Source organism: Salmo trutta, chromosome 10 (assembly GCF_901001165.1).
Source record: "Salmo trutta chromosome 10, fSalTru1.1, whole genome shotgun sequence".
Taxonomy (NCBI): Eukaryota; Metazoa; Chordata; class Actinopteri; order Salmoniformes; family Salmonidae; genus Salmo; species Salmo trutta.
Window position 1 is genome coordinate 13,770,865 of NC_042966.1, and position 27,900 is coordinate 13,798,764.

General features: G+C 42.0%; 2 protein-coding genes across 5 annotated transcripts; one reads left to right on the forward strand and one right to left on the reverse strand.

Annotated features, from left to right (window-relative positions):
• Positions 1 to 111: 111 nt before the first annotated feature.
• On the reverse strand, positions 112 to 2,738 carry rpp30 (ribonuclease P/MRP 30 subunit). Of its 2 annotated transcripts, none has more exons than XM_029764497.1 (11): positions 2,597 to 2,738; positions 2,244 to 2,299; positions 2,096 to 2,152; positions 1,909 to 1,974; positions 1,750 to 1,818; positions 1,545 to 1,634; positions 1,290 to 1,406; positions 1,166 to 1,195; positions 1,025 to 1,062; positions 825 to 904; positions 112 to 393 (listed from the first exon to the last, which is right to left on the reverse strand). In XM_029764497.1, exons 1-11 carry the CDS (start codon positions 2,676 to 2,678, stop codon positions 269 to 271), a joined length of 810 nt encoding a protein of 269 aa, XP_029620357.1. In that variant the 5' UTR covers positions 2,679 to 2,738; the 3' UTR covers positions 112 to 268. The 2 variants fall into 2 exon arrangements, with proteins under 2 accessions (XP_029620357.1, XP_029620358.1); XM_029764498.1 differs by lacking the exon at positions 2,597 to 2,738 and adding an exon at positions 2,489 to 2,554.
• Positions 2,739 to 2,805: 67 nt separating this feature from the next.
• kif20bb (kinesin family member 20Bb) lies at positions 2,806 to 27,738 on the forward strand. 3 transcript variants are annotated; one of them, XM_029764491.1, is made up of 27 exons: positions 2,806 to 2,894; positions 3,109 to 3,223; positions 3,415 to 3,501; positions 3,784 to 3,921; positions 4,034 to 4,172; positions 4,412 to 4,596; positions 4,706 to 4,760; positions 4,894 to 5,103; positions 5,201 to 5,384; positions 5,476 to 5,622; positions 5,730 to 5,892; positions 5,989 to 6,264; positions 10,896 to 11,035; positions 11,131 to 11,260; positions 12,864 to 13,068; positions 14,679 to 14,740; positions 14,841 to 14,960; positions 15,093 to 15,243; positions 15,346 to 16,503; positions 16,601 to 16,725; positions 16,868 to 17,032; positions 17,412 to 17,558; positions 18,399 to 18,581; positions 23,267 to 23,332; positions 23,412 to 23,547; positions 23,735 to 23,868; positions 27,117 to 27,738. In XM_029764491.1, the coding sequence occupies exons 2-27, from the start codon at positions 3,113 to 3,115 to the stop codon at positions 27,198 to 27,200; spliced, it is 4,701 nt and encodes a 1,566-aa protein (XP_029620351.1). In that variant the 5' UTR covers positions 2,806 to 2,894; positions 3,109 to 3,112; the 3' UTR covers positions 27,201 to 27,738. The 3 variants fall into 3 exon arrangements, with proteins under 3 accessions (XP_029620351.1, XP_029620352.1, XP_029620353.1); XM_029764492.1 differs by having other exon boundaries at positions 2,809 to 2,902; XM_029764493.1 differs by lacking the exon at positions 2,806 to 2,894 and adding an exon at positions 2,929 to 3,009.
• The last annotated feature ends 162 nt before the right edge of the window (positions 27,739 to 27,900 follow it).

The following is a 27,900-nucleotide window of genomic DNA, read 5'->3' on the forward strand; positions in this document are numbered from 1 at the left end:
CAACAAGTTTCTCTCTCGCATCTGGATACAACAAGGCAAGCTCTCTGATTGGCTCAGTTATGTATCAGATTATAGTTTAAATTAACATGAACAAATTGACTTTGAATCCAACACATTTCAACATTCTCTTTAATATAAAATAAAATGTCACAAAACAATCGTCTACAAATAAGGAGTATGTATCCACAAAAGGCTAATTACATAAACACATTCTCTTCCCATAAATAAACAGTTTCAAAATCAAAACAAGCCACCACTTTACACAGTATTACGAATCTACAGTCGCAATCTTAGCCCTCTTTGACGCTGGAACTTGCTCTTCCTCCTGTCTCTCAGTCAACGGCTGGTCTTTCTTCATAGTGTGTACGATACCCAAGGCAGTCTTTCTTGTTTCTGTAATGACAACATTACATTACTCTTGTGCCGCCCACAAAATATTGATTTGAGACTGATACCCAAGTAACAAATGTAGTTAAATGACACATTGTGTTACAATTGTGTTATAATCACAACATTCACATTCCATGGATGGGCTACTATCTTGCCCTTTAAACCAAGTGAAGATAGGGCGGCAGGTAGCCTAGTGGTTAGAGCGGTGGGCCAGTAACCGAAAGGTTGCTGGATCGACTCCCCGAGCTGATAAGGTAAAAATCTGTAGTTCTGCCACTGAACAAGGCAGTTAACCCATTGTTTCCCAGGTAGGCAGTCATTGTAAATAAGAATTTGTTCTTAACTGACTTGCCTAGTTAAATAAAAAAGATACTTGGCATAACACAATGTATTCAATTGATCGACAAATGCGTAAAAAAACGCGGCCTATTTACCTCCATGTAAGTGGACGGCTCGGCAGTTGGTTGAGATCGCAGCTTTGCCATCTTCTTCTGACAGGCCAAACAGTAGGCCTCTGGACACCATTCAGGATAATAGCAGTGACACAGGTTGGCCTCATCACACCTGTGTATAGTATGTACCATATTCTAGCAGTCTACATCAAGTAGGTAGGTAATGTTTTATGAAAGGATACAAGTTGGCAATGTCGTAGGGTCCTCTCAACTCAAGGGGCTGAATGAGAGAAAAAACATTTACATTGGTAAGGTTCATTGCAGAAAGATATTAACATGATTGGTATCTAAGAGGGTAAGACAATATCTCATTTCTAGCTTACCTTTTCTGCCCCACTGGTCACAATTAGATTCTGTTTGAAAAAAAATTAACTGCTGTTACACGCACTGTTTGAAAATGGTAGGTGGATTAACAGGTGAACAATAAACCACGAGGAGTTGATATACCTTCCCTTTGCACGTCTCCGTGAGACTGATGGCATTTGCGATGGTGTATCTTCTCATGGTGGAGTCTCGAATAGCAGGTGTGTAACTTATCTCAAAGAACACACCCCTTTCAATTGCCTGACACAAGCACAAGTAATATCACTTTTACTACATAAAAAGCATTCAGTCCAACCAAAAGAAACAGGTCGTAGGCAAGTCTCCAAATCACTACAACGTAAGTTGTTCATTCAAATACTGAGAAGTATTGACACTTACCCCATTTACTGGAGATCGCTTGAAAAAGAAGGGTTGTTTTTCTGTCACTGCTACACAGATGATGTCAACATCAAATGTCATGCAGGCTGCCTATTGAAACATGTAGAAGGCCAAAATTAGCAGAAGGTCATCCTATTCTCAACATACATTGTCAGTAGCGGATGGTAATAACACAGTGATACTGATCCTGAACAAAAGTACTTACATGAAACAACTTCTCTGTTTTAGGATAGACAGCCACAAGGTCATAGGCTTTGTACTCTGCATTTGGTCTCTGGAAAGGGATAGATGTAGTTATTTGAGAAATTATGCAATATGAACACTGTCAGCAAATGCTCAAACTTCTACAGTATATCGGACTCACAAAGTGTGATGGGTCAGAGGCCACAACTGTCAAACGGTTCAACACCTTGATTGGTCTGGATTTACCCTGTGCAAAAGGAAGGGGATATGACCTATTATTCCGATTCCCAATGCATGGAGAAATGGGATAGGTAGCATCATGAAAAAGTATTACATTATGCATCAACATTATTTTTATGCCACGTTACCTGCACTATGGGAAATGTATCAAACAGCTCTAAGACACATTTTGGTTTGCCAATTTCCTGTAAACATATGCAAACAAACGTTAAACAAGGGTGAGGAATAGTTCTCTTGACTCCATGGGTCATAAACTGGGAACACTGAGGAGCCTACCTGTTTCTTTTGTTGCAAATCAACCACATAATTGATGGCAATTGTAGAGTATCCAACTGAAACATGAAAACATTAGCTATTACTCGATAAGCAAATCAATCAAGGTATATTGTAGCTTGCTCTGGTCCTGCTACATATATGGCTGCCTAGGCTACAAGTTAGCAAAGACGATTCAGCGAATCTGAAGTTAGTGCTACAGTAGCTAAACAGTTTGCAAATATAAACCAGATTAAACAGCTATTTACGTTGAGCTGCTAGCCAGTTAGCCAAGTTGAGAGCCATGGTCCTCTTTATGAGGTTAGTGGAAGCTAGCTAAACAGTTTTGCGAATGTGAACAAGATAAACATAGTTACGGTGTGCTGCTGTCTCAATAACACTCCGAAGTCGTTTCTTGTCGGTTGTGTAGCTAATATTCAAGTCCATGAACACAGCCATGTTTCCATGTGTAAAATGTTAAACTTGCATGTGGACGGTGTGCGTTAACAGAATGCCTTATGGGACATGTTGTAGTCAACAACCGTATGCGGACTACAAGTTCTCTGATTGGTCCAGTTTGAAAATTAGACCGCGGCCAGCTTGTTCAAAAACGATTGGAGAGTACTGAAGCTAGCTACATCAATGTGTCGATGAATAAAAACACACAGACGTGAGGTATTACAGTAGGTTAAGATTTTTTTTATCAGATTACGAAAGATAGATACATAACTTGTTTTACTCTGTCTGTGCCAACGTGTTTGCTCTTCTCTCTTCCCAGCAAGACACAACGGTAACATAACGGCTAGCCTTTTCTTGGCTAATTTATTGTAGGCTAGCTAAACAGTAAAGGACATCATCATAAACAATGTGAAATGTCTGTCTTTTATAGAACGATGGATACGTGTTTGGACAAGAAACCAGAGAGAGTGGGGCCTATAGTTGTTGAGGATTTGAGAAAGGACTTGTTTGCTGATTTTTCTGCAATTGCATCTGCTCTGCCACAGGTTTGATTTTGTGAACCGTGTACTGTATTGGGATTTGTGTTGATGTGACAAGCTAACGTTAGCTAACTAGGGGCTTATGTTATCAGATGTTTTAATGTTATCTATATAGCTAGCAACATTTTTGGTAATTACTTTCATTAAAAAAAACACAATCCCCAAGAAATTCTTGGTATATTAATCTCTCCTTACAGGATTCTGTATTTGAGAAAGAGCATCTGCGGGTCTACCTCAGGATACGTCCCTTTACCACAGTGGAGAATGAAAGTGGGGAATCTCAGGTATTGTCCCATGACACATACAGTACACTGAGATGAGGATCATGATTGATCTGCCGCAAAAGGACCTTGATATACTGTAAAGTCACATTCTTTATTTCCAGTTATTACAACCAATGAAAGGTACCCTTGGATTGGATGAATATGACTTAGAAAATCCTCAATTGGATTGCACCTGTGTCCAGACACTTCCTGCAGTAGCAAGGGGCAGGATGGTCAGTCAGTGGTCCTTTGCTGATCAGAGTGCATTTGTTGACAAGCTCCTTTTCCACGATTTAAATCCAGGAATGTGTGTCCATGGAGCCACCAGACACTGTTTTACTCAGGGCTCCTAGGAGCTCTTTATCAACCAGACGACAAACCAGTCACTCAGATGGTGACAAACCAGTCACTCAGACCACCCAAAGATTTCAGTTTTCTCAGGTAAGGCCTTTTCCAGCTGTTTAATTAGTAGCTATCTGTAAATATTGGCTTTTCAAAAAAATGTGTGTGGAGTGTGGCCATTTTTCCTAAACTGTTTAACCCCCCCCTCCAGGTATATGGCCCTGACACTACACAGAGGCAAATATTTGATGGCACAGTGAAACGTCTGGTCAGAGATGTTCTAGAAGGAGGGAATTCTATTGTCTTCACATATGGAGTCACCAATGCCGGGAAGACATTCACATTCCTTGGTCAGAATTCTTTTAGCATGTTATAATTTGCATTTAACATTTGACATTTTATTGTTGGGTTATGAAGTAATTTTTCATAAACTGTCTTACGTTTTATATGCAGACAAATTTGCCCTTTGACCTCTCGGTTTCATAACAGATGCTCACCACAATAAAAAATAAAAAAAGTGACTGCTACGGGTTCATGATAAACTTTTGGCTTCATGCCTTTTTAACCCATTGTCTATTTTTACTTCCAGGCCCTGAGAGTGATGGTGGAATTCTTCCAAGGTCTTTGAACGTGATCTTCAACAGCATCGAGGGTAGGGTCTATGCACAGAACAACATCAAACCACATCGATGCAGAGACTTCACTAGGCTCACAAAGGACCAGCAGGATGAAGATTCTACTAATAAGCGAAACCTCATGAGACTGTCAAAGGAGGTGAGGTTTAACAGTAAAACCTCTCGCACAATTTCCCCCTGCTTTGCTTTCTTAATGAAATGTAAATTAGTCTCATCCTACTTTCTTTCCCACTGTTTCTTTTCTTCAGAGTGATTTTCTGAAAAGCACAATGAGCTCCAGTTGCAGGTCAACAATACTGGAGGGTAAGAAACTTGTTGCTGGCCTAGAGTATGCAAAGTACAGTAGCTATGTATTTTTTGAGTTTCATGATACCATATGTGGCACATTTTTCTTTGTTACACTAAAAAAAAGTAAGATTTGTTGTTTGATTGACAGGTTCCTCCTTGAGCGACATCAGTGATCAGGGGGAAGAAGACAGTTTCTGTCTGGATGTGGACTCTCACACTAAATACTCTGTGTGGGTTTCCTTTTGTGAAATCTACAACGAGAATATCTATGACCTACTGGAGCCCATTCCTAATGGCTCACATAGGAGAACCGTCCTTCGGCTGTCCCAAGACATCAAGGGAAACACCTTTGTGAAAGGTAGTGTCAATTTGATTGAATATGTGATGAATTAGCCTAGAAGCTATGGGATTTCAGTTGATACAGAACATTCACATACACATGGTTTCTCTTGTAGATTTAAAGTGGGTTCAAGTAAATAATTCAGAGGAGGCTTACAAAGTCCTGAAGATTGGAAAGAAGAACCAGAGTTTCTCCTGCACAAAGCTCAACAACGTCTCAAGCAGAAGCCATAGCATATTTTCCATTCGTATTTTGCGGATTGAAGATGTTGGCATACCCAGAGTGCACACAATTAGCGAGTAAGTGACCAAGTTATTCACATTTTTTTTCCCTCTCCTGCTTTTCTCAAGATTGTCTTGTTTTAATTCATAGTTGCGTGTTATGTCTAAGGTTGTCGTTGTGTGATCTGGCTGGATCTGAGAGATGTGCAAAGACTCAGAATAAAGGAGTGCAGCTAAAAGAAGCGGGCAATATCAACACCTCATTGCTCACTCTGGGCAAATGCATCAATGCTCTGAGGCTCAACCAACAAGCAAAGTGAGTATTTGACCTGTATACAAATTGTCTTTTACAAACACTAACTGCATGTTTGTTTCTAATAAACCAATATAATGCTCCTTTTATCCTATGTAAATATTGTCCAGGTTCCAACAACATGTGCCCTTCAGAGAGAGCAAGCTCACACACTACCTCCAGGGCTTTTTCTGTGGTAGAGGGAAAGCCTGCATGATCGTCAACATCAACCAGTGTGCCTCCATGTACGACGAGACGCACAACGTCCTCAAATTCTCCGCCATCGCCCAAAAGGTCAGTCAGTGGAGCTTTATAAGGAAAAGTAAGCTTGTGGTTGGTAATATAGGTGGCCAAATTGCTCATTTGTTTAATTTCTTCATGACTTCTCAGGTGGTGGTCCTCAACATCAAACCAGTCCCTGCCATTGCTCCAAAGAGATCTGCCAGAGACGTGTCCCTCATCATCAACAATGCTGGCCGCAAGAACCTGTGGAGTAGGAGGGAGAGCTCCATGGTGGCTTGGGAAACAACTCTAGAAGATGTGCAGGAAGATGGGGATGAAGAGGAGGATGATTATGAAGAAGAGGAAAGTTGCGATGAGAGCATGGCAGAGGAGACCATTCTGGAGGCGGGAGAAGAGGACAAGACGGTGCTTGAGGACTTCAATGTAGGTTTGGTTCATATTCAGTATGTTGATATGCTGGTTCTTTTTCACTGACTTCACATGACTTTGAAAAATCTGGATCCTTTCACAGCGTTATAAGCTGCATTCAGACAATCAATGGCCCAGCTCAATTAATCCCTACCATTGTGTCGCTGAGTTGTCGTACTGCTTTAGCAAATCTACATTATCCCAGGGGCTTTGGTAGACACAATGTAAGTAACCTAATTTATGTAGCTTAAGAAACAAGGTTCATGAAATCAATAACTTGCTAGTAACATGACATTAATATTCTGATTCTCTGAAACTCACTTAGATGATACCTTTTGATTTTGGTAGCAGTTCATGGTTATAACATCTACAGACAATACAGAAATGCCAATGTTGGAGGTGTTGCTGTTTTATTTTCAGAACCACATTCCTGTAGCTTAGAAGATCTCATGTTAAATACTGTTCAAGTAATATGGCTACAGGTTTATCTGCCTCACCTGAAGCCTATTCTTGCGGGAAGCTGCTATAGACCACCTAGTGCTAACAGTTAGTATCTGGATTAGAGGTCGACTGATTATGATTTTTCAATGCCGATACCGATTATTGGATGACCAAAAAAGACGATACCGATTATTCGGCCGAATTCTTTTTATATAGATATTTGTAATAATGACAATTACAACAATACTGAATGAACACTTTTTTTATTTTATTTTTTAACTTAATATAATACATCAATAAAATCAATTTAGTCTCAAATAAATAATGAAACGTTCAATTTGGTTTAAAACGTGTTGGAGAAGAAAGTAAAAGTGCAATATTTGCCATGTAAAAAAGCTAATGTTTAAGTTCCTTGCCCAGAACATGAGAACATATGAAAGCTGGTGGTTCCTTTTAACATGAGTCTTCAATATTCCCAGGTAAGAAGTTTTAGGTTGTAGTTATTATAGGACTATTTCTCTCTATACCATTTGTATTTCATATACCTTTGACTATTGGATGTTCTTATAGGCACTATAGTATTGACAGCCTAATCTCTGGAGTTGATAGGCTTGAAGTCATAAACAGCGCAATGCTTGAAGCACAGCGAAGAGCTGCTGGCAAATGCAGGAAAGTGCTGTTTGAATGAATGCTTACGAGCCTGCTGCTGCCTACCACCGCTCAGTCAGACTGCTCTATCAAATATCAAATCATAGACTTAATTATAATATAATAACACAGAAATATGAGCTTTAGGTAATTAATATGGTCAAAGCCGGAAATATAATTTCGAAAACAAAACGTTTATTCTTTCAGTAAAAATACGGAACCATTCCGTATTTTATCTAACGGATGGCATCCCTAAGTCTAAATATTGCTGTTACATTGCACAACCTTCAATGTTATGTCATAATTATGTACAATTCTGGCAAATTAATTACGGTCTTTGTTAGGAAGAAATGGTCTTCACACAGTTCACAACGAGCCAGGCGGCCCAAATTGCTGCATATACCCTGACTCTGCTTGCACAGAACGCAAGGGAAGTGACACAATTTCCCTAGTTAAAAGAAATTCATGTTAGCAGGTAATTTTAACTAAATATGCAGGTTTAAAAATATATGCTTGTGTATTGATTTTAAGAAAGGCATTGATGTTTATGGTTAGGTACACATTGGTGAAACGACAGTGCTTTTTTTCGCGCTTGTGCTTGTTAAATCATCACCCGTTTGGCGAAGTAGGCTGTGATTCGATAACTTAACAGGCACCGCATCAATTATATGCAACGCAGGACAAGCTACATAAACTAGTAATATCATCAACCATGTGTAGTTAACTAGTGATTATGTTAAGATTGATTGCTTTTTTATAAGATAAGTTTAATGCTAGCTAGCAACTTACCTTGGCTCCTTGCTGCACTGGTGTAACAGGTAGTCAGCCTGCCACGCAGTCTCCTCGTGGAGTACAATGTAATTGGCCATAATCAGTGTCCAAAAATTCCGATTACCGATTGTTATGAAAACGTGAAATCGGCCATAATTAATCGGCCATTCCGATTAATCGGTCGACCTCTAATCTGGATAACGTATGAAATATGTGATATCAACAGAGATTTTCTGGGTGACCTAAATATTGACTGGCTTTCAAGCTGCCCAGCTTCAAAATCGAACCAGTGCCTGCAACCTGATTCAGATTATCAGTCAACCTACCAGGGTGGTTACAAACAGCACAGGAATTATCACATCTTTACTAATGCTGCAAAAATGTGCTTTAAAGCAGCATCCAAATCCATCGGATGTACAGTAGTGATCACAATATAGTAGCCATATATAGGAAAACCAAAATTCCAAAGGCTGGGCCTAATAGAGTATGAGGTCATGCAATACGTTTTGTAGTGAGTCCTATGTTGTTGATGTAAAGAATATTTTTGGGGTCTGTGGTGTGTAATGAGGAGCAACCAGATGCTGCACTTGACACATTTATGAAATAGCTTATTCCAGTTACTAATACACATGCACCCATTAAGAAAACATTTGTTAACTGTTAAATCCCTGTAGATTGAAGAGGAATTGAAAATGTGTGTGGTTGAGAGGGATAAGGCAAAAGTAATGGCAAATGAGTCTGGCTGCACAACTGATTGGCAAAGTACTGCAAATTGAGAAATCATATGATTAAACTGAATAAAAAGAAGAAACTATACTATGAAACAAAGATGAAGGATAATAAAGTTTTGGAGCACCTTAAATGTAGGGTAAAAAGGCAAACTCAGCTCCATCATTCATTGAATCAGATGACTCATTCATCACATAACTTGTTGATTATTTTTTTATTGGCAAGATTAGCAAACTTACATGACATGCCAGCAACAAACACTGACCCTACACATCCAAGTAGAACTCAATCTAAGCCTACTAGAAAGTGTGTGCCCTCAGACCTGGAGGGAAGCAAAAGTAATTCCATTACCTAAGAATAGTAAAGCCCTTTACTGGCTCAAATAGTCAACCAATCAGCCTTTTACCAACCCTTAGTACATTTTTTGAGAAAATTGTGTTTGACCAGATGCTCCCGAGTGGCGCAGCGGTCTAAGGCACAGCATCTCAGTGCAAGAGGCGTCACTACAGTCCCTGGTTTGAATCTAGGCTGTATCACATCTGACCGTGATTGGGAGTCCCATAGGGCAACGCCCAATTGGCCTGGGTAGGCCGTTATTGTAAATAAGAATTTGTTCTTAATTGGCTTGCCTAGTTAAAAAAAATATTTAAAAAAATAATCCTATTTTACTGAAAACAAATTGACAAGACTTTCAGCACGCTTATAGGGAAGGACATTCAACATGCACTGCATTTACAGGACTGACTGGCTGAGAGAAATAGACAAAGATTTTGGGAGCTGTTTTGTTAGACTTCAGTGCGGCTTTTGACATTATCGATCATAGTCTGCTGCTGGAAAAACGTATGTGTTATGGCTTTACACCCCCTGTTATATTGTGGATAAAGAGCTACCTGTCTAACAGAACACAGAGGGTGTTCTTTAATGGAAGCCTCTCCAACATAATCCAGGTAGAATCAGGAATTCCCCAGGGCAGCTGTTTAGGCCCCTTACATTTTTCAATCTTTACTTGCTTTGAGTAAAGCCAGTGTGTCTATGTATGCGTATGACCCAACACTATACACGTCACCTACTACAGCGAGTGAAATCACTGCAACACTTAACAAAGAGCTGCAGTTTCAGAATGGGTGGCAAAGAATAAGTTAGTCCTAAATATTTCAAAAAGTAAAAGCATGGTATTTGGGACAAATCATTCACTAAACCCTAAACCTCAACTAAATATTGTAATAAATAATGTGCAAGTTGAGGTGACAACTGCTTGGAGTTACCTTGGATTGTAAACTGTCATGGTCAAAACATGTTGATACAACAGTAGCGAATACGGGCAGAAGTCTGTCAATAATAAAGCGCTCCTCTGCCTTTTTAAAAACCCTATCAACTAGACGGGTCCTACATGGCCTAGTTTTGTCGCACCTGGACTACTGTTCAGTCATGTGGTCAGGTGCCACAAAGAGGGGCCTCTGAAAATTATAATTGGCTCAGAATAGAGCAGCGTGGCTGGCACTTAAATGTACACGGAGAGCTAACATTAATATGCATGTAAGTCTCTCACGGTTCAAAGTGGAGGAGAGATTGACTTCATTATTTGTAAGAAGTGTTGACATGTTGAATGCACCGAGCTGTCTGTTTAAACGACTAGCACACAGCTCTGACACCCATGCATACCCCACAAGCCATGCCATCAGAGGTCTCGTCACAATCTCCAGACTATGGGAGGTGCACAGTACTACATAGATCCATGGCAACATGGAACTCTATTCCACATCAGGTAACTGATGCAAGCAGTAGAATCAGATAAAATATTAAAATACACCTTTATGGAATGGCAGGGACTGTGACGAGACACACAGAGATTTTGTATTGTAGAGATGTGGTGGTAGTTTAGTGGCCTGAGGGAACACACTTAATATGTTGTGAAAAGTTTTAGTTACATTCCCAAATTAAAATATTACATAACTGCCCTAATGTTGTTTGACCCCTGGAAGAGTAGCTGCCTTGGCAGCAGCTAATGGGGATCCTTAAGTACAAATACAAAAGATGGATTTGATTGTGTATTTTAGGGCCAGTTTGCTCTGGTGGAGGAACTGAGGGAGAAACTTCTGAAGGAGGAAGCTGAGAAATTGGCTTTGGAGTCTCATATCCGTGAAGAGGTCACCATCGAGTTCATGGAGCTATTCTCCAAAATGGAAAGTGATTACAAGTAAGTAGTCGTCGTATTTCCCTCTCTTTGAAAGATCTGTCAATCTTGGCCATTGTCTGTAGATGCATTGACTGAACAATGTTTTTGTCATGCAGTGAGCGTCTTGCCAAAGAGAGGGAGATCATCGAGGACAGAGCGGACAAGAGGTTGGAGATCCTGAAGAATTTAGTCAGCAAAAGTGTCAGCAAGTGCGCAAGTGTCACTGGTGACGAGGAAATGACAAAGGTAAGTCATATTCACATCACAGGTGTCATGTCTCTGACTTATCATTAAATGTGAAGACTGTTATTTTATCAAATCCATTCTCTGTAATTATTATTACGTGATTAAACTAATCATGTTAATTTAATTAACTAGGAAGTCAGGGTACCATGGAAAATGTTGGTTTACAGAGTCATAATTTGCCGACTAACACTTCAGATATTTTAATATCTGATCAATTAGTCTTCTATTAATGAATTATTGGTATTATTATTACCTTCCGTCAGTGTCATCTGAACCTCGTAAAATTCTTGGTTATCTGCACGAACCCAGCCTTTACTTATGAATCATCCATGCACAAATTGGCTCAATTTATTTACTAACTAATTAAACAATTACAGAATATACAATCCATAATAACATTATACAGTTAATACCGTCCCTAGTGGACTAAACAGAAACAGTTTGATTATAACACGATAGATTCAGAGAGAAGAGAAAAGGGTTTTGGAAGAAAGAGACTAAGGAACATGGGTCTATCGGACCTGGGAAGCTATTCTCACAAATGCATATGCCACTAACGATAGCTCATTCGGAAAAGCAATGCAGTGTATTTATGTGAAGCTTGCTTCGATAGTTGAGCTGGTGATGTGAGGCTCTGGTTTGCCCAGTCGATGTTGCCATTGTCCTTTGTAGAGTCTTCCGGGTCATCGTGTGAGAGGTTCACGTGGTCTAAGAGGTTCATCTCACTCTGGAGATGCTTCTACGTCGGTCAGTGTTCTCATACTAAATTTGCGCATATGTTCAGCTGCAGTCTGATATGCTAGATTAGTATGCACTTCTTCTTTAAGGAATCAATAGTTCAGAGCTCATACCATTTCACGTGTGGAGCAAGCTCTCTCATTTCCTGGTCTGTGGAGTTGAAATTATAATAAGACCTTTTAAACGTGAGGACAAGTCCTCACGGTATTTGGAACCGAGTTGACTTTTCGTCACGGAGGCTTTTATTCAAGAGTGGAAAAGGGGTTGGTTCATTTCCAACCAATGTCTATTCGCTTGGGAGTGGCTACTGACTTAGTTTAACTTTACATGGGAAGCCAATTCTCTAATTTTAAAGGTTAACATGACATTACATAATTTTGCATATAGTTTCATCTTTACTCATTCATTTTATACAAGAATTAGATGCAAGCCTCAACTGAGGAACCTGTATAACAGAGTTAGATTAATGTGGCTGTATTGTCATTCATGAGGTCACAATCATGAAACAAACCGGACCGGGTCATAGCTGGCTTCTCCACTGACCGTTTACACGTTCTCCAAAATAGGAATATTGGTCAATTCTCAAATTCTGGGATGTAGTAGAATTTGTTCTACTGTGACCCTCTCTCTCCTTTATGGCATGGTCAGGGAGACAAGATTCTCTGCAAGAAATGTTCAACGTGATTGTATAGTCATAACTGCCCCCTAACAAGAGACGGGGGGGTTGTTCACTTCTCGGCTAGCCAATTGACTGAAATGGCTAGCGTCATGACACAGGTTATAATATCAGATCATGCAGAAAATACAACTTCACCACTAACATCTTTACCTGTCCTTGTTTAATGAGTTGACTTTTCCGTCGCAGGAAGATAAGGTAGAGCTCTTGGAGGGGATCATTGATGCAATGCGAGATGACCTGGCTAGAATCAGGAGGGATGCGGAGGCTGCACAGACCTGTCTGGTGGACCTGCCTGAGTCTCCTGGCACTGTAGCCAGCCTGAGGAAGCAAGTGGATGACTTATCAGAGGAGCTCCTCAAGACCCAGCAGCAACTCAACCTCAAAACAAATGGTGTGTATAGTATGTTTCAACTGTGATTTGTCCATGTCTGATAAATATTCAGGATTTAGCTTAAAGGGGTGCTTTGGGATTTTGGCAATGAGGCCCTTTATCTACTTCTTGCAAAACTTGCAAAACTAACTAGCGTTAGTGCAATGACTGGAAGTCTATGGGTATCTGCAAGCATGCTTCTTTCATACTGGACAGCTCTGACTCTGGGGAAGTAGAGTGCCTTCGGAAAGTATTCAGACCCACACATGCCCCATAATGACAAACTGAAATCAGGTTTTTAGAAATCTTTGCAAATGTATTAAAAATAGATACCTTATTTACATTAGTATTCAGACCCTTTGCTATTAGACTTGAAATTGAGATCAGGTGCATCCTGTTTCCATTGATCATCCTTGAGATGTTTCTGCAACTTGATTGGAGTCCACCTGTGGTAAATTCAATTGTTTGGACATGATTTGGAAGGGCACACACCTGTCTATAGAAGGTCCCACAGTTGTTAGAGCAAAAACCAAGCCATGAGGTCGAAGGAATTGTCCGTAGATCTCTGAGACAGGATTGTGTCGAGGCACAGATCTGGGGAAGGGTACCAACATTTTTTTGCCGTATTGAAGGTCCCCAAGAACACAGTGGCCTCCATCATTCTTCAATGGAAGTAGTTTGGAACCACCAAGACTCTTCCTAGCGCTGGCTGCCCGGCCAAACTGAGCTATCGGGGGAGAAGGGCCTTGTTCAGGGAGGTGACCAAGAACCTGATGGTCACTCTGACAAAGCTCCGGAGTTCCTCTGTGGAGATGGGAGAACCTTCCAGATGGATAACCATCTCTGCAGCACTCCACCAATCAGGCCTTTATGGTAGAGTGGCCAGACGGAAGCCACTCCTCAGTAAAAGGCACATGTCAGACCGCTTGGAGTTTGCCAAAAGGAACCTTAAGACTCTAGTCTTATGAAACCAAGATTGAACTCTTTGGCCTGAATGTAAAGTGTCACTCCTGGAGGAAACCAGGTACATCCATATGGTGAAGCGTGGTGGTGGCAGCATCATGCTGTGGGTATGTTTTTCAGGGACTAGGAGACAAGTCAGGATCGAGGCAAAGATTAACGGCGCAAAATACAGAGGTCCTTGATGAAAACTTGCTCCAGAGCGCTCAGGACAACGACCCTATGTGCACAGCCAAGACAACGCGGGAGTGGGTTTGGGACAAGTCTCTGAATGTCCTTGAGTGGCCCAGACAGATTCCGGACTTTAACCCGATCAAACAGCTCTGGAGAGACCTGAAAATAGCTGTGCAGCGAATCTCCCCATCCAACCTGACAGTTGAGAGAATCTGCAGAGAGGAATGAGAGCGACTCCCCAAATACAGATGTGTCACGCTTGTAGCGTCATACCCAAGAAGACTCGAGGCTGTAATCGCTGCCAAAGGTGCTTCAACAAAGTACTGAGTAAATGGTCTGAATACTTATGTAAATATGATTTAGATAAAGGGGAAAACATGTTAATACATTTTAGAATAAGGTTGTAATGTAACAAAATGTGGATGCTCTGTAGATAAAGGGCCTTATTGCCAAAATTCCCAAGTATCCCTTTCAGTGTGTTTTCTCTCTGTTTACAGAAATGGACAAAATGAGCATGGAATTGAAACAATTGTGTGGGCAGCTAGAGGATGTGAAGGAGGTAAGCCTGGCTTGATATTGAGATGTGTTTTGTTCCATGTGAATACTGAATGAAAGGTTGGGTTAAAGTTAATGGTTCTCCATATTTTGGTTTTATGCAGAATTTGGAATCGAAGACACGGACGTTTGAGGCCTTAATGGAAATCTGCCATGAGAAAGATGACGTGATAACCAAGCTGCAGGAAGCAATAGACCAGAATAGTGAGGCTGCAACTAGGGATGTAAGTAAATTACTTACTTGAACTAATGATTTCATACTTACATTAATGGTGATATGGGGGTGCTTTGTAATATGTGAATCACAGAACATCTATATGTTAATATGCATTCCCTTTTACTGTTTTTGTCCACAGACGGCCTTGGTTGACTCCATCAAGGAGGAGATTCTGAGCTTGAAACGGAATTGTAAGTGTATGAGCCGGGACGGTTCCAGTGCTGAGGAGGGCAGGAACCGCCATGCTGATGTCCTGGAAAACCTTGATGATCAGCCTGCCCTGAAGAAAGGTAGTCATAAAAGATGAAAGGAGTTACATCTTGTATCGGGGCTAATGCTCCTTATTTACTTTTAGAGTTCTATATCTGTCTGACCAGCCCCTCTCTCTCCAGGGAGTCTTGAGGATGAGCGTGTTATTCTAGCAGGCGAGTTGGAGAAACTCCAGGCGGAATGTCGTCAAAAAGACATGACCATTTCACAGTTAAAAGAAGAACATGAGGCGACGGTTCAGAATTTGGAGACGGTCAAAGGAGAGATGGAAAGAAAGAACGAAGATTCCGATGAGCTCAAACGCGAGAAGGTTTCGTTCGAACAGACCTTACAGAAGCTCACTGATGATTTGGAGGAGCAGACGGGTGACTGTGAAGCTGTGATGGCTTCGCTGGAGAAGGAGAGGAAAGAGACGGCCAGGCTCTCTAAAGACAACAAAGCACTGGTCAATGGCATCTTCCAACTCCAGCAGACATCACAGAAAGCGGAGTCTTCAGTGAAAACTCTCCAAACAGAACTTATCGAACAGACTGAGAGGTCCGCCAATCTTTTAGAGGAGCTAGAAACAGCCAGAGCACTCTTGAAGGTGCTCGAAGACAAATCCAACGAAAAATCCCAAACCATTGAATCCTTGACTTTGGAAACTGAACGACTCCGGAAGGAAGTGGAGGAACTGAAGGTCTCTTCTGTGCAGAGGAACAACTCCAAGTTCCATGATACCATAGATGCCATGAAAAGGGAGTGTGAGAGCATGGTGGAACAGTTGCTCCAGAAGAGCCAGTGGATAGCTGACCTGGAGCAGGAGCTCAACCAGGTCAGAGAGCAGCTCTCTGGACAGGAAGAACTCTGCAGCCAGCTGAGACATGAGCTAGAGACACTGCGGTCAGAGGCACAATTCAACCTGCAGGACTACGAATTAGAGAAGGGGGCTTACAATGAAATTACGAAGAGTTACTCTGATCTCGAACAAATGGCAGGCCACCTGAAGGAGCGAATCGTGGGCCTGGAGGTTCAGGTGCAGGCCTCTGGAGGCAGCTCTGAGAGGGTTGTGGAGTTGGAGAAGCAGCTGGCTGAGAGGGAGGCCCAGTGCGGAGCTCTGCAAGCGAGACAAGAGGAGGCTCAACGGAATCTGGCCCAGGTGGAGGAAAGTCGTATAAATAAGTCCAAGGAGAAGTTGATTGAAGACATGCGTCTTGCACTGACAGAGCAGGAGAGGACACAAACAGAACAAGAGCAGATTCTGGAGGCTAAGGTGAAAGAGATTGAGGCTTTAAGTCAAGGTGAGTGGTCACAGGATTAAAAAGAAAAAAAAAAAAAAACTTATTTAAGCATGTCTTCATGGGGAATTTGGACCAATGTCTAAATTTTGCATTTCAGAGCTGATGAGTTTGAAGGACAGCTGCCTTCCAAAAAACGTGAACAGTGCCAAGTTTTCTCATGTGATCAACTGTCCTGGCGAGAACGTGAAGCAGGAACGTCAGCGGACTGAAGAGCGCTTGAAGGTAAGAGCTGTCATTTGATCACAGATGCTCACACTCATTCTCAGTCTCTCTGAAGTTCTAGCAATTTACGTTTCTGTTTGAAGCTGGACCCTGTATGCATACGTGGTGAGGGAAGTAATCATTCCTTTTGATGTCCTCCTAGCTGGTTAATGAGCAGCATGCAGCGGAGAACCAGAAGTGCCTTGAAGAGAGGGCCATTCTGATGGAGGGAGCCGACGGGCCAGAGCAGGAGAGTCAGTGCCCGGCTCCAGATTTGATGAGGGAGTGTCAAAAGGAGCTCTGCTGTAGCACGCTGCAGACTAAAGAGGTAATGGGATCATCCTGACTCTGATTTAATAAACACATTAGAACTGCTGAGCGAGAGGAAGTACTCAATGGAGTTTCAGAGTGTGTAGGAAGTTGATGAATGACGTTCAGAATAGGGGTTTCTGTGACCTAATTTCTGCATAATTTAGTGGGACATTGCTAACTTTTTACCCTTCTAATCTCTGAGGATCATATAAATTCTAATAGCATTAACGTTGCTCCACATATCATTGACGAGAAGTTACCGGCCTGTGTCTTATCACTTCTTTCCCTCTAAATTATGTATGTAGTTGCAGGGAAAGCGGGTGCACTTCACACAGCAATTGACAGTATTTCTCACCATAAGTATTGTCTGCCTTAAGCTATTGTCTGTTTTCCAGGTGAAATTGTCAAAACAACCTTCAGAGAAAGAAGAGGAGAGTGGCTCTGTAGTTGAGGCCCTCAAATTAGAGATGCAGGAGAGAAACGCAGAGAAAGAGCGCAAGCTCAGGGAGCTCCAAGACCACTCCAATTTCCAAACACAAGAGGTCAGTATACATCAGAGAATAATTTATACTGAAAGTATAAAAGCAACATGCAACATTTTTAAACGATTTTACTGAGTTACAGTTCATATAAGGAAATCATTCAATTGAAATAAATTCATTAGGCCCTAATCTATGGATTTCACATGACTGGGTAGGGGCGCAGCCATGGTTGGGCCTGGGAGGGCCACCCACTAGGGAGCCAGGCCCAGCCAGTCAGAATGAGTTTTTCCTCACAAAAGGGCTTTATTACAGACCGAAATACTTCTCAGTTTCATCAGCTGTCCGGGTGGCTGGTCTCAGACGATCCTGCAGGTAAAGAAGCAGGATGTGGAGGTCTTGGGCTGGCGTGGTTACACTTGGTCTGCGGTTGAGGCCGGTTGGACTTACTTATTCTCTGAAACGACATTGGAGGCGAAGCGGCTTATGGTAGAGAAAGGAACATTAAATTCTCTGGCAACAGCTCTGGTGGACATTCCTGCAGTCAGCATGCCAATTGCACGCTCCCTCAACTTGAATTATCTTGGCAAAGGAGAAATACTTACTAACAGGAATGTTAGCAAATTAGCAACATTTGAGAGAAATACGTGTATGGAAAATTTCGGAGCTCTTTTATTTCCTCTCATGAAACATGGGACCAACACTTTACATGTTGCGTTTTATATTTTTGTTCAGTATAGCGGCTTCTCATGTTTGACTATTTTCTTGTAATTTTTTGCAATTTCAGCCACTAAATCAGGGATGAACTCATCCCAGTAGGGGTGTAAAGAAACATTCATATTTGATTAATCAGATAATAAATAGTGGTGTGTGTGTGTGATGTTGGCCTGTCTGTCTGGGCAGGTACTGGACTCCCCGCAGGTGTCCACAGATGGCAGGCGAGAGCTTTGCTTCCCCAAGCTGGAGAGCCAGTTCACCCCTCTCTACCCCAACAAGCTGAACGTCCGGAGGCAGGGAGAGAACAAGTCTGTGAACATCAAAATCACCCGCTCAGCCAGGAAGAGGGAAAGCAAAGAGATGGAGAAGGTACATTTCAAAGTGTGTGTGTGATAGGATAACGGATATGTCTCGGAAAGAAGGTCCAGAAGACATTTGACTGAGAACCATAACATTTTTTAAATGTTTTATTGTCACATGCATGCATTGAGTTATTGAGCTTGTTTTGGCTGATTTCATGTGGCAACCGATGAAAAATATATTTCCCTTCCATTTGGGCTTTTTTCTATTGTACTGATCAACATTTGCACAGAAGAAACAATCTTCTTTTATAAAAGTGTGCGCTCTGTAAGACCCATTCCTTCATTCTCTCACACAAGCACTTAGTTTGAGGCTCGAGCAAAGATAGTCTTGACTGGGAGAGACGTAAAGCAGGTGGGGGGAGATGATGTGAATTAATAACGTTTTTGGTGACAATCAGCTTTGAAATGAGCAATATTTTGCATATCACAAACAAGGTACTAGGGTAGTGAAATGTTACCTTCAGCTGTAAGCTAGCAAGGAAAGTTGGCCTACAACGCTGGAAGCTACCGGTATTTTCTTGCAATGTGAAGTGTTCTAGCCTGTAATGGACATTGTTTTGCGAACAGTAATTAACGTTTTCAACATTTCTACATGCCGTGTTGCCTTGTTCAAGTATGTTAACTCCTCTGCTGCATGAGCGGTGATGCAGCCAAGACTCAGTGAGGGCAGTGGTTCCTTGGGACCGGCTTGAGCTGGCAATGAGTAAGTGGAGCAGGCACTGTGCTCTAGCACTATAAGGGGACATCGGCTGCGCTGATGGAGAGACTTGATCCTCTCTCAATCAGTAGACAACGTGAAACACTTTTGACAGAACTGCCGGTAGGAACAAATTCTAGTACCGAACTGTTTTTCAGGTTCTATTAAGAAAAAGTACAGAAGTTTTGGTATACCGTGCAACACTAATAGGTGCAGTGAAATGTGGTGTTTTACTGGGTCAGCCATAGTAATATGGCGCCCCTGGAGCAAATTAGGTTTAAGTGTCTTGCTCAAGGGCACATCAACAGATTATTCACCTTGTCGGCTTGGGTATTTGAACCAGCGACTCTTTGGTTACTGGTCCAACGCTCTAACCACTAGGCTAACATGGCATATCAAATGTATTTGTCACATGCGGCGAATACAACAGGTGTGGACTTTACCATGAAATATAACTACATATCTATTCAATCTCATTACACTTCCTCCAAAATGTAGACATGGAGAGCCGGTTCTGTCACACTGGGTTGCCTTGCATTTGATTTTGTTTGTGCTTGTGTGAGAGATTTGAGTAAGAGGTGGAGAGGATAAGAACATCTTAACAAACAGACTGGGTATTACCCCTTTGAGTTAACGTTCAGTCCAGAGGACAATTCCAAACATTCTTATTTTATTATCCTGCTAAATTATCCCCCCCCCGTATGGCTTTCACTAACAGATCTATGCCAAAGGAACAAGAGCAACGTCAACAGATGAGGCTTATAAACAGTTGTGGGAACCTGGAACTACAAGCACAATCCCTTCAGTCCCTTCACATTTCAGTCTCAGGCCAGATTGGACAGTAAAGGTCCTGGTTGCTTTTCCTCTTATTAGTTACTTTGGAAAAAGTGATAACAGATTTAACCAGATCCCTTTTGAAATTAGATCCCAAATTTTTTGTGTTATTACATCCAGCCGGAAATAACTTTTTGGATATCAGAGCAGCGGTAACTCCCCAGCATTAAGAAATACAACTTTCCCGAATTGGATGCTTTGTTCGTACCCCCCAAGGGAAATTGAACTTATTCCAGAGGCTGCTCCAAAACACCACCGGCGGAGAAGAGGTATTCGACTCTGGAGGCGTACACGCCATCCACCGCTTCTGAGTATATATTACTCGCTAATGTTCAGTCTCTGGATAATAAAGTAGACTAGCTCGGGGCGAGGACTCCTTCCAAAGAGACATACTCTGTTTCACGGAATCATGGGTCTTTCGAGATATACTGTCCCCATCCATCTGAGCTCTCAGTACATCGTGCCGACAGGAATAAAGAACTCTCCGGGAAGAAGAAAGGCTGTGGTGTATGTTTCATGATTAACTACTCATGGTGTGATTGTGATAACATACAGAAACTCAGGTCCTTTGGTTCACCCAACCTAGAATACCTCACAATCAAAGGCCGACCGTATTACCTCCCAAGATAAGTCTCTCGGTTATAGTCACAGCCATGTATATTCCCCCTCAAGTCGATACCATGTCGGTCCTCAAAGAACTACACTGGACTTTATGCAAACTGGAAACCACATAGCTTAAGACCGCATTTATTGTAGATGGGGATTTTGAGGGAAACGCTTCCGAAGTTCTATCATCACATTGACTGTAGTACTCGCTCTGGTAAAGCATTGGACCACTGCTACTCAACTTTTCGAAATGCATACAAGGCCCTCCCCCTCCCTCCCTTCAGTAAATCTGATCACGCCTCCATTTTGCTCCTCCCTTCCTATAGCACGGGTACTTCCTGTTTGAGTTTCTGCCTAAGGTTTATTCAACGCTGGTCTGACCAATCCGAATCAATGTTTCAAGATTGTTTTGATCACATGGACAGGGATATGTTCCGGGTAGCCTCTGAGAATGACATCCACGGATACGGTGACTGAGTTCATCAAAAAGTGTATAGGAGATTACCGACTATAAAAACCTACCCAAACCGTGGATAGGTGGCAGCGTTCGCAAAACTGAAAGCGCGAACCACCGCATTTAACCATGGCAAGGTGACTGGGAATATGGCCGAATTCAAACAGTGTAGTTATTCCCTCCGCGGCAATCAAACAGGCAAAACATCAGAACAAAGTGGAGTCTCAATTCAATGGCTCAGACACGAGACGTATGTGGCAGGGTCTATAGACAATCACCAACTACAAAGGGAAAACCAGCCATGTCGCGGACACTGACGTCTTGCTCCCGGACAAGCTAAACACCTTCTTCGCCCACTGATGATAACGTGGGCCGCGCTGGCGGCACAATTACCAAGGACTGTGGGCTCCTCCTCCGTGGCCGACGTAAGACATTTTAAGAGTGTTAACCCTTACAGCATTGCCGGCCCAGACGGCATCCTTAGCCGTGTCCTCGGAGCATGCGCAGAGGTTCCCACCTGCTTCAAGATGTCCATCATTGTTCCTGTACCCAAGTAAGCAAAGGTAACTGAACTAAATGACTATCGCTCTGTAGCACTCACTTCTGTCATCATGAAGTGCGTTGAGAGGCTAGTTAAGGATCATATCACCCCTAACTTACCTGACACCCTAGCCACTTCAATTTGCTTACCGCCCCAATAGATCCAGGCTATGCAATTGCCATCGCATTGCACACTGCCCTATCCCATCTGGACAAGAGGAATACCTATGTAAGAATGCTGTTCGATAATTATAGCTCAGCATTCAACACCATAGTACCCTCCAAGCTCATCATTAAGCTTGGGACCCTGGGTCTGAACCCCGCCCTGTGCAACTGGGTCCTGGACTTCCTGACGGGCCGCCCCTAGGTGGTGAAGGTAGGAAACAACACCTCCACTTCGCTGATCCTCAACAGGGGCCCCACAGGGGTGTGTGCTCAGCCCCCTCCTGTACTCCCTGTTCAAACATGACTGGCCACGGACGCCTCTAACTCAATCATCAAGTTTGCAGACGACACAACAGTAGTAGGCCTGATTACCCACATTGCGACACAGCCTACTGGGAGGAGGTGAGGGCCCTGGGAGAGTGGTGCCCGGAAAATAACCTCCCACTCCATGTCAACAAAACAAAGGTGCTGATCGTGGACTTCAGGAAACCGCAGCGGGAGCACGCCCCTATCCACACAGACGGAACTGCGGTGGAGAAGGTGGAAAGCTTCAAGTTCCTCGGTGTACACATCACTGACGATCTGAAATGGTCCAACCACACAGACAGTGTGGTGAAGAAGGTGCAACTGCACCTCTTCAACCTCAGCAGGCTGAAGAAATTTGACTTTGTCCCTTAAAACACTGAAATGTTTACAGATACACAATTGAGAGCATCCTGTCGGGCTGTATCACCGACTGGTACAGCAACTTCGTCCGCAACCGCAAGGCTCTCCAGGTGGTGGTGTGGTCTGCCCAACGCATCACCAGAGGCAAACTACCTGCCCTCCAGGACACCTACATCACTCGTTGTCACAGGAAGGCCAAACAGATCATCAAGGACCTCAACCTCCCGAGCCACAGCCTGTTCACCCCGTAATCGTCTAGAAGGGGAGGTCAGTACAGGTGCATCAAAGCTGGGACCGAGAGACTAAAAAAACAGTTATCTCAAGGCCATCGGACTGTTAAATAGCCATCACTAGCAGGCTACCAGCCAGTTACTCAAACCTGCACCTTAGAGGCTGCTGCCCTATATACATAGACTTGGAATCTCGAGTCACTTTAATGTTTAGATTCTGCTTTTCTCATCTCAAATGTGTATATACTGTGCTCTATTCTACTGTATTTTAGTATGCCGCTCTGACATTGCTCAATCTAATATTTCTTAATTCCATTCTTTTACTTTTAGATTTGTGTATTGTTGTGAATCGTTTTTAGATATGACTGCATTGTTGGCGCAAGGAACACAAGCATTTCGCTACACCCGCAGTAATATCTGCTAAATATGTGTTTGTGATCAATACAATTTGGTGTGTGTGTGTGTGTGTGACTAATCCTAAAATGTTCTCTGTCCCTTAGGACCCTGTGGAAAGTGAGAACAAAAAGAATATCAAGTTGAGGGTGAACAACAGAGTGAACATGCAGGTGAGAAGAGAATCTAGCGTTATAATCCTATTTGACTGTCACTAGTAAAGCTTATCCTGTATACATGTCATGTCAACAGTCGCCGACAGTGCTCGGTGTAAAAACAGACCAGAACAAGCAACAGACACCAGCAAGTCTGAAAGCCAAAAAGGATGGAACCCTCCAGAAGATTGGAGACTTCATCCAGAGTTCCCCAACTCTGCTCGGGGGTGAAGGTTAGCAAGACTTGGCTGTTGTCCTTTACTGATGTCAATGTTCTGCACACACATCAGACATTCAGTCTTTTTATTTATATATATATATATATATATATATATATATATATATATATATATATATATATATATATATATATATATATATATATATATATATATACTACATGTCTGTCTCTATCCATAGCTAAGACAATTATGGGGATTGTAAATGGAAGATCAACCAAGCGAGAGAAAGCCACATCAGTGAAACCGAAGAGGACCAAGAGGAAACTGTACAAGACAGAGATCTCCTCTCCTCTGGACATCCCATCTCATCCGGTGAGTGGCAACTGGGTGGAACTTGGCCTCAGAAGCCCAGGCTTCTTATGTTCTGTTTGAAAGCCTGGGAAAATTCTCCCCAGGAAGCCAATAAAAAGGGGTAGAGTTTGCTGCCCTATAATGGCAAAAGCAGTAACTGTTCCAACAGTAAAGCCATTTCTCAGTTTAAATTTTTATTTTTTTGCCAGCTATTATGTTGTAGGTTGATAAGTGATGTATCTTATTATGAAGTAATATTTTATGCATATCAACCATGACCACAGATTTTAACGTATGACCCCTAAAATGCAGACACTGCACTCTGCCTTTGTATGACCTTAAACGACTATATGGGTAAGGCAAAGTGAGCTATCAACAATCTCTAAATGTGTTTATCCAACTTTCGTGGAAATGTTTCTGTTAGATGGAAACCATTTTGAGTTCCAACTGCATTTAATGGTTTAATGTAGTTATGTCTTCATGTTTTGAATGTTGTATTCTAGTAACCCTCAACATTTTTCCGCCATAAGGTAAGGACTATTTCATCACGCAGAATGTTTATACTTAAAAAATATATATATTTGACTGCAGTATCTACAATCTAAATGTGTTCATCTGACTTAATTGTTTTTTTTGTTTTGACTTGTATGGTCATTTATTTGACTTAGTGGTCATGGTTGATATGCATAAAAAATTACTTCATAATGCATCAGTGCTTTATCACTTGTCTACCTACAACATACAGTTGAAGTCGGAAGTTTACATAGACTTTACCCAAATACATTTAAACTCACTTTTTCACAATTCCTGACATTTATTAATCCCTGTAAAAAAAACTCCCTGTCTTTGGTCAGTTAGGATCACCACTTTTATTTTAAGAATGTGAAATATCAGAATAATAGTTATTTATTTCAGCTTTTATTTCTTTCATCACATTCCCAGTGGGTCAGAAGTTTACATACACTCAATTAGTATTTGGTAGCCTTGCCTTTTTAAATTGTTTAACTTGGGTCAAATGTTTCGGGTAGCCTTCCACAAGCTTCCCACAATAAGTTGGGTGAATTTTGGCCCATTTCTCCTGACAGAGCTGGTGTAACTGAGTCAGATTTGTATGCCTCCTTGCTCGCACACGCTTTTTCAGTTCTGCCCACACATTTTCTATAGGATTGAGGTCAGGGCTTTGTGATGGCCACTCCAATACCTTGACTTTGTTGTCCTTAAGCCATTTTGCCACAACTTTGGAAGTATGCTTGGGGTCATTGTCCATTTGGAAGACCCATTTGCGACCAAGCTTTAACTTCCTGACTGATGTCGAGATGTTGCTTCAATATAGCCACATCGTTTTCCTGCCTCATGCCATCTATTTTGTGAAGTGCACCAGTCCCTCCTGCAGCAAAGCACCCCCGCAACATGATGCTGCCACCCCCGTGCTTCACAGTTGGGATGGTGTTCTTCGGCTTGCAAGCGTCCCCCTTTTTCCTCCAAACATAACGATGGTCATTATGGCCAAACAGTTCTATTTTTGTTTCATCAGACCAGAGGACATTTCTCCAAAAATTACAATCTTTGTCCCCATGTGCAGTTGCAATCCGTAGTCTGGCTTTTTCATGGTGGTTTTGGAGCAGTGGCTTCTTCCTTGCTGAGCGGCCTTTCAGGTTATGTTGATATAGGACTCGTTTTACTGTGGATATAGATACTTTTGTACCTGTTTCCTCCAGCATCTTCACAAGGTCCTTTGCTGTTGTTCTGGGATTGATTTGCACTTTTCGTACCACAGTATGTTCATCTCTAGGAGACAGAACGCGTCTCCTTCCTGAGCGGTATGACGGCTGCGTGGTCCCATGGTGTTTATGCTTGTGTACTGTGGCGTACAGCAGGTCAGCCACTAGGGGAGACTCGTCGAGGCCAGGTAACAGATGGCGTATACATCGAGTCAATGGCTCCATCTACTGGACGTGCCAGGTCTCGACGGGCTCTCCAGCCAGGACTAATTGGGGCTGATTGGGAGCTGGTGAGTAATCAAGGGTGGATTGCTCACCAGCTGCGCAAGGCCCAGCACACAGGAGGGAACGGGGGAAGAAAGGACTCCCGTGGTATTGTTGACGGTTGCAGAGGTAAAGAAGGGAGTTCAGTTTTGTGCCGGACGGGATACAGCCAGACCCGGAATACCTGAAGACGGCATCCCGGAGAGGGTTTCATAGGGGAGACCTATCCTTTTCTTTTTGATCTATTATTTAAATAAACACCCTTGTAACTGAGCTAATCCTTCTCTGTCCGTGTCTGATATGGGTAAAAGTCTTGCCCAAACCCCTGGGTCTGCCACAGTACTATTGTTTGTACAGATTAACGTGGTACCTTCAGGCATTTGGAAATTGCTCCCAAGGATGAACCAGACTTGAGTTCTTGGCTGATTTTTCTTTTGACTTTTTCCACATGATGTCAAGCAAAGAGGCACTGAGTTTAAAGGTAGGCCTTGAAATACATCCACAGGTACACCTCCAATTGACTCAAATGAGGTCAATTAGCCTGTCAGAAACTTCTAAAATGTGACATAATTTTCTGGAATTTTCCAAGCTGTTTAAAGGCAGTCAACTTAGTGTATGTAAACTTCTGAACCACTGGAATTGTGATACAGTGAAGTAATGTCTGTAAACAATTGTTGGTAAAATTACGTGTCATGCACAAAGTAGATGTCTTAACCGACTAGCCAAAACAATAGTTTGTTAACAAGAAATTTGTGGAGTGGTTGAAAAATGTGTTTTAATCACTCCAACCTAAGTGTATGTAATCTTCCGACTTCACCTGTATTTGTCTGGACAGCAAATGAAGTGTAAAGCCATTTTTCATAGTTTCACTGTGTAGTTACTGTTCTTTGCCTTTGTATGGCAGAGCTGGTAGCTGCATTCAGAACACGGTGGACCAAAGCCAAAGGGTTTGCCTTGCTTTTTACTTTGTAGTTACTGCAAATTTAACACAAAATAACGATATTCTCCCTCCTGGGGAGAAATGTCATTTCTAATTAGAGCTAATCAAATATGAGCGTTAACAGCCAGTGAGCGTTTCCAATGAAACAAACCAAAAAATCCAATACTGAAGTTTTCCATACTTGCATTAACAAGATTTGGAAGGATGGCCCGACGTCTCATCAGGTGGTGGGACTTTGATGATTTCTCTCTTTAAAAAGAGACAAAGATGACACAATCTGTCTATTTAGGTGGTATTAACAAACAACTGGTGCAAGCTAATATTGTTTTGTTCTTATGTTGCAGATCATTGGTCTTGATCAAGATGAGAAAGAAAGCGACCATCTCATTATCAGGAGGCAGCTTAGATCAAGAACAGCAAGGAAATGACTTAGTCATTGATATTGCTTACTTGATTTAAAAACCTATTGTTAAAAAACTAGCCATGTACATATGTGAATATTTTTGTATTTTGTTTCTCATTCTTTTACATTATGTTTTAAACTTTCTCAGATTATTTTTCATATTTTTTTTTTAAATTGAAAATAGTATACACATTTATAGGGAACGTGGCAAGTACCAAACAGTTTTGTAAATGTACATTGGAGACGCAGCCTGTGATTGGAGAGCAGTAGACAAGGGGCACATTGGAGAATAGAGTATTGTTTTGTCCTGCTCGAATGGGGCCAAAAGTGTAGAATGTCATGGTCATTTATTTTAGTGGCAGCCGTCAGGGGTGGTTGTCATCTGAAGAGAGTAAATAATACAGCTCATTTCTCACCCCTTCTCTCTGTGATGGGCCCCTGACAGGTCCCACTCTCACAGCCAGTCAGGTTCAGTCTCAAGTGGGCAATTAATGGAACAATTGCCCGTGTTTGTCTACGTCATTGATAACATGTCTCTGATTAAATGCATTTTGTTTTCTGCATTGCCTGGCTGTTTTTTTTGGTAAACAATAGACAATGCATTGAATTCATAATAGCCTACAGGAATTGAAGTCTGGTTAGAGCCACTTTAATAGAAAATGGGGGGCAAGATGGTGCAGATCAACATGTCCTCTCTGTTTCTGGCTCCTAAGCAACTTTGCAGT